Genomic DNA, 12,232 nt, shown 5'->3' with positions numbered 1-12,232 from the left:
ACACAGTACACAGTACACTACATACCAAGATGCACTGCACAGTAATCTACATACCAAGATGCACTACACAGTACACAGTACACTACATACCAAGATGCACTACACAGTACACTACATACCAAGATGCACTGCACAGTACACTACATACCAAGATGCACTGCACAGTACACTACATACCAAGATGCACTGCACAGTACACTACATACCAAGATGCACTGCACAGTACACAGTACACTACATACCAAGATGCACTGCACAGTACACTACATACCAAGTCTTTTCATATGAGACAGATGCACTGCACAGTACACCGTACACTACATACCAAGTCTTTTCATACAAGACAGCAATACTTTGAGACGTAGTTGTTATATATTCTAAGCAGAGATGAATTATAAATGCATTGTAAACATGTTATATGTATGTATGTATGTATATATATATATATATATATATATATATATATTTTATTTATATAATAATATATTATTATATATATTATATATTTATATTTATATTTATATATATAATGTTGTGGGTAAACATATATATCAGTAACACTCTGATGTGTTTGTAGGTGAAGTGACAGACACGGTGGATTCCCTGGGCCTAGCCAGTAACACTCTGATGTACTTTACATCAGACCACGGTGGGCACATAGAGGCTGCTGACGCCCGCGGCCAGAAGGGAGGCTGGAACGGCATCTATAAAGGTAGATGACAGAAGGGAGGCTGGAACGGCATCTATAAAGGTAGATGACAGAAGGGAGGCTGGAACGGCATCTTTAAAGGTAGATGACAGAAGGGAGGCTGGAACGGCATCTATAAAGGTAGATGACAGAAGGGAGGCTGGAACGGCATCTATAAAGGTAGATGACAGAAGGGAGGCTGGAACGGCATCTATAAAGGTAGATGACAGAAGGGAGGCTGGAACGGCATCTTTAAAGGTAGATGACAGAAGGGAGGCTGGAACAGCATCTTTAAAGGTAGATGACAGAAGGGAGGCTGGAACGGCATCTTTAAAGGTAGATGACAGAAGGGAGGCTGGAACGGCATCTATAAAGGTAGATGACAGAAGGGAGGCTGGAACGGCATCTTTAAAGGTAGATGACAGAAGGGAGGCTGGAACGGCCTCTTTAAAGGTAGATGACAGAAGGGAGGCTGGAACGGCATCTTTAAAGGTAGATGACAGAAGGGAGGCTGGAACGACATCTTTAAAGGTAGATGACAGAAGGGAGGCTGGAACGACATCTTTAAAGGTAGATGACAGAAGGGAGGCTGGAACAGCATCTTTAAAGGTAGATGACAGAAGGGAGGCTGGAACGGCATCTTTAAAGGTAGATGACAGAAGGGAGGCTGGAACGGCATCTTTAAAGGTAGATGACAGAAGGGAGGCTGGAACAGCCTCTTTAAAGGTAGATGACAGAAGGGAGGCTGGAACGGCATCTTTAAAGGTAGATGACAGAAGGGAGGCTGGAACAGCATCTTTAAAGGTAGATGACAGAAGGGAGGCTGGAACGGCATCTATAAAGGTAGATGACAGAAGGGAGGCTGGAACGGCCTCTTTAAAGGTAGATGACAGAAGGGAGGCTGGAACAGCATCTTTAAAGGTAGATGACAGAAGGGAGGCTGGAACGGCATCTTTAAAGGTAGATGACAGAAGGGAGGCTGGAACGGCATCTTTAAAGGTAGATGACAGAAGGGAGGCTGGAACAGCCTCTTTAAAGGTAGATGACAGAAGGGAGGCTGGAACGGCATCTTTAAAGGTAGATGACAGAAGGGAGGCTGGAACAGCATCTTTAAAGGTAGATGACAGAAGGGAGGCTGGAACGGCATCTATAAAGGTAGATGACAGAAGGGAGGCTGGAACGGCATCTATAAAGGTAGATGACAGAAGGGAGGCTGGAACAGCATCTATAAAGGTAGATGACAGAAGGGAGGCTGGAACGGCATCTTTAAAGGTAGATGACAGAAGGGAGGCTGGAACAGCATCTTTAAAGGTAGATGACAGAAGGGAGGCTGGAACGGCATCTATAAAGGTAGATGACAGAAGGGAGGCTGGAACGGCCTCTTTAAAGGTAGATGACAGAAGGGAGGCTGGAACAGCATCTTTAAAGGTAGATGACAGAAGGGAGGCTGGAACGGCATCTTTAAAGGTAGATGACAGAAGGGAGGCTGGAACGGCATCTATAAAGGTAGATGACAGAAGGGAGGCTGGAACGGCCTCTTTAAAGGTAGATGACAGAAGGGAGGCTGGAACGGCATCTTTAAAGGTAGATGACAGAAGGGAGGCTGGAACGGCATCTATAAAGGTAGATGACAGAAGGGAGGCTGGAACAGCATCTATAAAGGTAGATGACAGAAGGGAGGCTGGAACAGCATCTTTAAAGGTAGATGACAGAAGGGAGGCTGGAACAGCATCTTTAAAGGTAGATGACAGAAGGGAGGCTGGAACGGCCTCTTTAAAGGTAGATGACAGAAGGGAGGCTGGAACGGCATCTTTAAAGGTAGATGACAGAAGGGAGGCTGGAACGGCATCTTTAAAGGTAGATGACAGAAGGGAGGCTGGAACGGCATCTTTAAAGGTAGATGACAGAAGGGAGGCTGGAACGGCATCTTTAAAGGTAGATGACAGAAGGGAGGCTGGAACGGCATCTTTAAAGGTAGATGACAGAAGGGAGGCTGGAACGGCATCTATAAAGGTAGATGACAGAAGGGAGGCTGGAACAGCATCTATAAAGGTAGATGACAGAAGGGAGGCTGGAACGGCCTCTTTAAAGGTAGATGACAGAAGGGAGGCTGGAACGGCATCTATAAAGGTAGATGACAGAAGGGAGGCTGGAACGGCCTCTTTAAAGGTAGATGACAGAAGGGAGGCTGGAACGGCATCTATAAAGGTAGATGACAGAAGGGAGGCTGGAATGGCATCTATAAAGGTAGATGACAGAAGGGAGGCTGGAACGGCATCTTTAAAGGTAGATGACAGAAGGGAGGCTGGAACGGCTTCTTTAAAGGTAGATGACAGAAGGGAGGCTGGAACGGCATCTTTAAAGGTAGATGACAGAAGGGAGGCTGGAACAGCATCTTTAAAGGTAGATGACAGAAGGGAGGCTGGAACGGCATCTTTAAAGGTAGATGACAGAAGGGAGGCTGGAACGGCCTCTTTAAAGGTAGATGACACAAGGGAGGCTGGAACGGCATCTTTAAAGGTAGATGACAGAAGGGAGGCTGGAACGGCATCTTTAAAGGTAGATGACAGAAGGGAGGCTGGAACAGCATCTTTAAAGGTAGATGACAGAAGGGAGGCTGGAATGGCATCTTTAAAGGTAGATGACAGAAGGGAGGCTGGAACGGCATCTATAAAGGTAGATGACAGAAGGGAGGCTGGAACGGCATCTTTAAAGGTAGATGACAGAAGGGAGGCTGGAACGGCTTCTTTAAAGGTAGATGACAGAAGGGAGGCTGGAATGGCATCTTTAAAGGTAGATGACAGAAGGGAGGCTGGAACGGCATCTTTAAAGGTAGATGACAGAAGGGAGGCTGGAACAGCATCTTTAAAGGTAGATGACAGAAGGGAGGCTGGAACGGCATCTTTAAAGGTAGATGACAGAAGGGAGGCTGGAACGGCATCTTTAAAGGTAGATGACAGAAGGGAGGCTGGAACGGCATCTTTAAAGGTAGATGACAGAAGGGAGGCTGGAACGGCTTCTTTAAAGGTAGATGACAGAAGGGAGGCTGGAACGGCTTCTTTAAAGGTAGATGACAGAAGGGAGGCTGGAACGGCATCTTTAAAGGTAGATGACAGAAGGGAGGCTGGAATGGCATCTTTAAAGGTAGATGACAGAAGGGAGGCTGGAACGGCATCTATAAAGGTAGATGACAGAAGGGAGGCTGGAACGGCATCTTTAAAGGTAGATGACAGAAGGGAGGCTGGAACGGCATCTTTAAAGGTAGATGACAGAAGGGAGGCTGGAACAGCATCTTTAAAGGTAGATGACAGAAGGGAGGCTGGAACGGCATCTTTAAAGGTAGATGACAGAAGGGAGGCTGGAACAGCATCTTTAAAGGTAGATGACAGAAGGGAGGCTGGAACGGCCTCTTTAAAGGTAGATGACAGAAGGGAGGCTGGAACGGCATCTTTAAAGGTAGATGACAGAAGGGAGGCTGGAATGGCAACTTTAAAGGTAGATGACAGAAGGGAGGCTGGAACAGCATCTTTAAAGGTAGATGACAGAAGGGAGGCTGGAATGGCAACTTTAAAGGTAGATGACAGAAGGGAGGCTGAAACAGCATCTTTAAAGGTAGATGACAGAAGGGAGGCTGGAATGGCAACTTTAAAGGTAGATGACAGAAGGGAGGCTGGAACAGCATCTTTAAAGGTAGATGACAGAAGGGAGGCTGGAACGGCTTCTTTAAAGGTAGATGACAGAAGGGAGGCTGGAATGGCAACTTTAAAGGTAGATGACAGAAGGGAGGCTGGAACAGCATCTTTAAAGGTAGATGACAGAAGGGAGGCTGGAATGGCAACTTTAAAGGTAGATGACAGAAGGGAGGCTGGAACAGCATCTTTAAAGGTAGATGACAGAAGGGAGGCTGGAACAGCATCTTTAAAGGTAGATGACAGAAGGGAGGCTGGAACGGCTTCTTTAAAGGTAGATGACAGAAGGGAGGCTGGAACGACATCTTTAAAGGTAGATGACAGAAGGGAGGCTGGAATGGCAACTTTAAAGGTAGATGACAGAAGGGAGGCTGGAACAGCATCTTTAAAGGTAGATGACAGAAGGGAGGCTGGAATGGCAACTTTAAAGGTAGATGACAGGTTACAGTCACAGCAAAGCCACCAAGATGCTTCAGACACATTCCAACTCTCAAAATCACCATTTACATGATTTACATCCAGCAAACGAACTCTAATGCAGTGGTTCTCAACACTGGTCTATCAGCCCACATTTTCCTTTAGTCATTAAGTCGCGACCCAAATTACAGATTTTTATTTTATTCTTATTTATTTTTCAGGCTTACACTTTTTAAACAAGTTCAAATTAGTGATGCTCATCAAGTTTCAAGAATCTAAATTCAACTGTATGACATGTGGAATAAAAAGGTAGAATTTTTTGAATTAAATAAAAATGCATACTGATCTTGAATCACACATAGATTCATTACACACAAAGTGAAATATTTCTAGCCTTTATTTGTTTCATTTTTCATAATTGTGGCCTACAGCTCCAGAAACCCCCCAAAACAGTATTTCAAGAAATTAGAATAGTGTAGGGGTGTCACGATACACTCAGTTCACGATACGATACGTATCACGATACTGGGTTCACGATAACGATACGATACGATACGATTTTAACAATATTTTTTTAAACTTGAATAATGACAATATATGACTGGAAAAGTAGTATTTTATTTGAAATGCACAAATACAAAACATGCTGTTGTGGGAAATTGTTATTACAATAACTAGAAAAAACATGAGATTGGAGATAAGGCTTATCTTGAAATAGAATGAGTTACACCGTCACTTAGATTTACTTTGAACTAAAAGGTTTCTCAGCAGTATAAATTCTCATTATGCATCTTCAGTTTTTCTTCAAACTCAAACAACAAGACTTTTCTTAGTCTATTTTTTATGCATCTTCAGTTTTTCCTGTCAAGTAAACAGTTTTGCCAGAAACTCAATTGAATGGTTTCTCTCCTGTATAACTTCTCACGTGTCTCAGAGACTTGTTCAACTGAACTACTTTCCACACATTGAACTTCAACAAACAAAGACGTTTCTTAGTCTATTTTTGAAAAAAAAAAAAAAAAAAAATTGCGATATGAGATTTCATCTCAACGATACATATCGTGACGTTTTACTATCGCGAAATTTTGTGGGACGATATATTGTGACACCCCTAGAATAGTGTGAAGAAAATCAGCAGTTACTTCTCAGTTATGACTGACTCCAGCCTCAGTCCACTCCCTCTGAATCTCAGCCAAATTTTTGGAATCATCTTTGCTTGACAATCCGCTGAAGCCCACGGTCATCCATGATATTCTATTTTTTTTGGAAAGGATCTGTATATGTTAAACTGGTGGTGCTCTTTTCGGAATGTTCTAGGTCTCTAGTTTGTGGTTCTAAAGTTTCATGAGGCTGTCATTATCCTAGAGGTCACAATAGGTCATTTTATACAGTAAGGTCAGGTTTCGAAAATTGGTCTCACTATAATGAAATGGCTTCTATGGAGACTAACATCATCACACATGAATACAGTTGGGCTCATTGAATCCACAAGAGTCTCAGCTTTCCAATCATACCCAAGTTATGCAATTCCAAGACTGTCTAGGTCCTGTATAATAATAATATTTTATTTTTATTATTATTATTATCAGCGCACAGGCCTTCTTGAGGCATCCTCCCTGCCCATGGTACGGCATGGTAGGATTGCCTTCTTCCACGGGAGGTTCTGGTGAGACGAAGGAGGTGCCCCCCTGGAATCACCAGTTTTCTGTCTCATACTCCCATTGCGCCCTCACCTGGTTGCGAGTTGCGACCATGTAGTGAAATCCACTCGTAGTTTCAGAATGGTTTCAGCACATCTAGGCCTATTTGATTTGATTAAAAAAATAAAAATAAAAATCGATCAAAACTCCACATGATCGAATTGATTTCTTAACGATCACTTATCGATTTTCGATTATTGATGAACATTCCTAGTACCCACAGAACCTATTCTCATTCAGATATTGTGAGGTGAGAGGTCAAGAGACCCCTTTGAAAATGGTCATGCCAGTTTTTTGCCTAGCCAAAATTGAGCCAAAATTTTGAGCATTATTTAGTCCCCAAAGCTAGCATGAGAGGATTGGTACTGTCACGATTTGATTGATTACTGTAGGTGCCAGTTTTGTCATATGTTTGAGCAGATGATTGGCGGAGGACTGACTTGAGGCGGGCCTGCCTAGCGCTCAGACATGAAGCGTGTTGAATTGTTCGGTGCGGACGCCATGTAAAATGCCAATCCAAACTGGATTCAAAACCGAGGATAAACGGCCTAATAATGAACTATTGACTGTGTAAACATGAACCGAACCCCGTAGATGTTTGTCAGTGTAGGTGTGGACGCTTGTAGCGTCTCGTCCGGTTTCGTATAATTGTCTGGCTAACCAGCTGGTGGCCTTATGAGACCTAGACCACGACAGTGAGTTTAATAATAATAAGTTAAAGTCCCTGGAAACCAGAAATATTTCTTTATTATTTAGCATTTTGAGTTCATCACATCACAGGACCCTATGTTAATAAGCCACCAGCCAAATTTGAACGATGATGAACGTCGCAAAGTATATAAATTTAGGTTTGACAGTCTGGCAAAACTCATGAGAAAATCATTATTTTTTAGAGTGTATTTCTCCCGCGGACTGTGTGGGCGTGTCCTTTCTGCAGCAGGTTTTCCGAGAGAGAGAGAGCGCAAGACAGAGAGGGGAGGGAAACGGAGAAAGAGATCAAGTTACACAGCACTCGCGAGTGTGTGTGTGTGTGTGTGTGTGTGTGTGTGTGTGTGTGTGTGTGTGTGTGAGAGAGAGAAAGAGAGAGTAACCTGCGTGTCTCTCGCTCTCTCTCACTAGTCCAGAGAGAGAGAGAGAGAGAGAGAGAGAGAGAGAGAGGCACGACGGCACACAGAGTGGGAGGGAGACGGACAGGCTCCCTCGCTGTCCGTCTCCCTCCCACTCTGTGTGCCGTCTCTCTCTCTCTCTCTCTCTCTCTCTCTCTCTCTCTCTCTCTCTCTCTCCTAGAGAGAGAGGGAGAGGGAGAGGGAGAGGGAGAGAAGCATAGCGCTCGCACACAGAGTGGGAGGCAGACGGACAGCGAGGGAGCGCTGTCACTGGGGGCAAAGAACGGACAAAAGGAGGGTGGGTGCGGATTGCGTGCGTGTACAAAGGTTATAGAGCTTATGACGTCATAAGCTCCTGCGTTTTAGCACCTCGCGCACTGCTGTCTTCAATGAGGAAGTACTTTGTAGAATCTTGTAGAAAAGTGGCGATTTTAAGGCTTTGGGTTGAAAGTAATGTATAATAATTTCGGAGGCACAAAATTACTAACATAAGACCCTAAATAACATAGTTAGAACGTTTTTGTGGATTTTGGTTTCCAGGGACTTTAACTATCCACTAGGCTGGGACACTGTGACAGTACGCCTTAGTTCTTCTAGTTTCTCCTGATACCAGAATCTTCACTATAGCTTTTAAATAAGCCAGCTACAGCCTCTGAAAGACAGTAAGGTCAGCCACGGATGCCCGGCGTCCTCAAGGAGTTGAAGATTTTTTTTTCATGGTTGCGAGCCACTAGTTGAGAACCACTGCTCTAATGCATTCAGATGAAAAGACACACTTGCAAACGTAGAAGAAGAACCCGAGTTTCTTCAAAACAATTTAAATGCAAATATGTGCCAAGCAATCTCATCTCTCCTTTGTTCTCACTCCCCTCCCCTCCTCTTAAGTAATAATGTTGCATTAAAACACAATAAAAAAAAAGTTTGGGTTTTTCACCATTATTTTAATGACTCTTAAGATTTTCCCCGTGTCGGCCCAAAAAACAGATTAAAGAGGACTGGAAATGAAAAAACTTTAATCTCAAGGTGGGAAAGCAAAAGGATATACAGTAGATAATTTAAGCCGTTATATTAATACTGGAAACTATTATTATACTTTTCTTTTGGCAGGTTGATATTGATAACGCGTAATATGTTTGATGAAGTGTGTGTGTGTGTGTGTGTGTGTGTGTGTGTGTGTGTGTGTGTGTGTGTGTGTGTGTGTGTGTGTGTGTGTGTGTGTTTGGTCTGTACACCTACATTTTTCAATGCAACTCACTGCTGGCAATGGAGATATTCACGATGTGTCACTTGTCCTCTCCCCTGTAGGTGGGAAGGCTATGGGCGGGTGGGAGGGGGGGATCAGAGTTCCTGGTATTTTCCGCTGGCCGGGCAGACTGCCAGCTGGGAGGGTGGTGGACGAGCCCACCAGCCTCATGGACCTCTACCCTACACTCAAATATTTGGCCCAGGACACACAGCCAGACAGGTAAGGAGGCCTTCTCTCTATGTCTCTGTCTCTCTCTCTCTCTCTCTCTCTCTCTCTCTCTCTCTCTCTCTCTCTCTCTCTCTCTCTCTCTCTCTCTCTCTCTCTGTGCTGTTGCGTTCATGCTCTCTCTCTACCTTGATCTTGAATCGTATTTTGTATGGCATCATCTCCCTTCTCTCCTGTCGCCCTCTCTTTATTTCACCTCCTCTCAGACTGTTAGATGGCCATAACCTCATGCCGCTGTTAGAGGGGACAGCAGAGCGATCAGAGCATGAGTTCATGTTCCACTACTGTGGCGCCTACCTGAACGCCGTACGCTGGCACCCACCTGGGAGTAAGTACAACTGAAATGTTTGATGGTCACTCACGATTCAGTAGGTCACAGGTTAGCTTGGTCCCAGCCTTAAAACTCGTTATATAAGGATTTTTCTAAATGTCTATGGAGAAATGAATGGGGAACTCTCTTCCGGGGCAAGAAATGTCACGTGACAAAAATAATTAGGTTGCAGATGTTATTTTTGGTCTATGAGTGAGCGCCAGCTGTGGTAGGGTCAAGGTCACTGTACTCTGAGAAATTAGATTTTTGTGTTGTTGTTGTTGTTTTCATACATAATTAAATAGGTGCACTGAATACCCAGGGATGTGATCTAAAAAAGAAAAGAAAAAATCTTTTCAGCTTGACTTTGGGAACCCTACAGCAGGGCTATTCAACTGGCGGATGAGTTCTAAAATATATATGTATATATATATATATATATATATTACAATAGAACCTCATTTACTTATTACACCCGACTGGTTGTTTTTCAGATGTGATCTAGCTAAAGGGCGCTAAACAAGTCAGATCCACTATAAATGTTTTTCAGGAGATGCTGTGATGTAGCCACAAGAAAGGTGCAATATTAATGTTTTTCAGGAGATGGCGCTGTGATGTAGCTAGTCAAGAAAGATGCATTATAAATGGTTTTTCAGGAGATGTGTGATGTAGCTAGGTTCTAAACAAGAAAGAATGTTTACAGTTGTTTTCCTTTCCTGATGCACTATACATGTCTACAATGCTGTGTGGTGTAGCTAAGAGATGTCAGAATTGACCAAATTCTATTTCAAATAGCTGACATGTGTTGTAGAATACTTAGATTTGTTTCAAATGTGTTTACTTTTTGGGCTTTAACACAGCTTTTTTTGCACATAAATTAAGCAATTTTAAATTAAAATTAAGCTACTTTTGCAATGTAGTGTAGTGAAATACAAGTTTAGAAAATTATGGTGGCGCGTTGTGTCAAGTGGACATACTGTATAATGGGATTAATAGCTCGGGGAACGGTCCGGCCCCCGGCCCCTTAGGTTTCTCACAATGTGGCCCCCTGAACAATTGAGTTGAATAGCCCTGGTCTACAGTATCAAGCTGCTCTAAGGTTAAGCAGCACAGTATGTTAGTACACTCGCCTGCATCAGGATTCATCAGATCAACCTTGAGAAGGGCCGTTTCAGTGCTGCTCCGCTGACAGAAACCAGACTGAAATCTCAAATGTTGTATTATTTTCCAAACGACCTTCTCCACGACCTTCTTGATGAAAGGTAATTTTGAAATAAGCACATAGTTGGCGAGAGTAGAAGGATTAATGCTGAGTTTAACAAAAAAGAGGCTGAACACAGGCAAGAAGATGACATCGGTAAAGAAAATAGGAGATGAAATCTTAATCTTCATCTTAGCTTCCACAGTCAGCAGCATTTGAGACACCAGGGAGAGCGAGGTTCACATGGTGATCAATAGCCCTCAGTATTTCAATGATGACTCAGTAGTTCTGTAAATAAACAATAAACACAACAAAAGTAGAAAAGTGCACACACTCAGTAGAGTGCACATCTCCGCCAGGCACCGCTCGCTACACCTAAAGCCCCTAAAGATGATGATGATGTCATGTCACTCAAGCAATTGTGATGTCATCAGTGATGTCATCAGTGATGCCGAGCTGCCTTATTATAGTAGTAGGACACTGATGATAATAACACAACCCAGCGAGGAGGGAACAGACAGACAGCACTGATGCAGGATGCATGTAACACAATCATATTATTATTGGCTTTATTAACCCATTGATACCTGATGCAGCATTTGTGTGCTGCTGCTGCCTGGAGCAGCTGCTGCCTGGAGCAGCTGCTGCCTGGAGCAGTGCTTTGAGTGCAAGTCTCAAACATGGAGGTCTCAAACCACATGGCGACTTTCGACGTCCTCTGGTAGGCGTCGACGCGTGATAGTTACAGTGTGTCATAGCATTGACAAGTTCATGTATCCCCCAGTAAATACTATTGTCTATGTGTGCATATGTTCATTGGTGTGTGTGTGTGTGTGTGTGTGTGTGTGTGTGTGTGTGTGTGTGTGTGTGTGTGTGCGTGCGCGCGCGCGTGCGTGCGTGCGCACTCGCTTCCAGGTGAGTCCATCTTCAAGGTGCACTTCTTCACTCCCAACTTCTCTCCACCGGGAGCCGGCGGCTGCTATGACACCAAGGTCTGCTTCTGTGACGGAGACCATGTGACGCACCACGACCCCCCGCTGCTCTATGACCTCCTCCACGACCCCTCCGAGTCCCGCCCCCTGACCCCTGACACTGAGCCACGATTCGCCGAAGTCCTCGAGCAGACCGCCGTAGCTGTGGAGAGGCATCGAAGTACGCTGCCAAACAAACAAGAGTCCGATGGTACTCACACACACGGCGACACGCACACACACACTGTTCCTAGCCAGTTGAGTTGGGAGAAGATTCTGTGGCGACCCTGGCTTCAGCCCTGCTGTGGGACCTTCCCATTCTGTGGCTGCAAAGAGGATACCACACACGCGTAAAGAGGATACCACACACGCGTAAAGAGGATACCACACACGCGTAAAGAGGATACCACACACGCGTAAAGAGGATACCACACACGCGTAAAGAGGATACCACACACGCGTAAAGAGGATACCACACACGCGTAAAGAGGATACCACACACGCGTAAAGAGGATACCACACACGCGTAAAGAGGATACCACACACGCGTAAAGAGGATACCACACACGCGTAAAGAGGATACCACACACGCGTAAAGAGGATACCACACACGCGTAAAGGAAACAAATCCACCCAGAAAAACTCTTTAAACAGATATTGCCCAGATATTGCCGATATC

General features: G+C 44.3%; 1 protein-coding gene across 1 annotated transcript in view; it reads left to right on the top strand.

Moving 5' to 3' along the window:
* Positions 1 to 11,907, top strand: part of arsh (arylsulfatase H) — a gene marked incomplete at both ends in the record, with an annotated part of 26,124 nt that extends 14,217 nt beyond the window's left edge. Inside the window, 4 exons of the mRNA XM_083642224.1 lie at positions 578 to 712; positions 8,906 to 9,065; positions 9,278 to 9,399; positions 11,498 to 11,907. Coding sequence (XP_083498350.1) covers positions 578 to 712; positions 8,906 to 9,065; positions 9,278 to 9,399; positions 11,498 to 11,907 — 827 coding nt within the window. The remainder of the gene's footprint in view (positions 1 to 577; positions 713 to 8,905; positions 9,066 to 9,277; positions 9,400 to 11,497) is intronic.
* Positions 11,908 to 12,232: the final 325 nt, after the last annotated feature.

Source organism: Poromitra crassiceps (assembly GCF_964638095.1).
Source record: "Poromitra crassiceps genome assembly, chromosome: 8".
NCBI classification, from domain to species: Eukaryota; Metazoa; Chordata; class Actinopteri; order Beryciformes; family Melamphaidae; genus Poromitra; species Poromitra crassiceps.
This window is presented reverse-complemented; position numbering and strand designations above follow the sequence as displayed.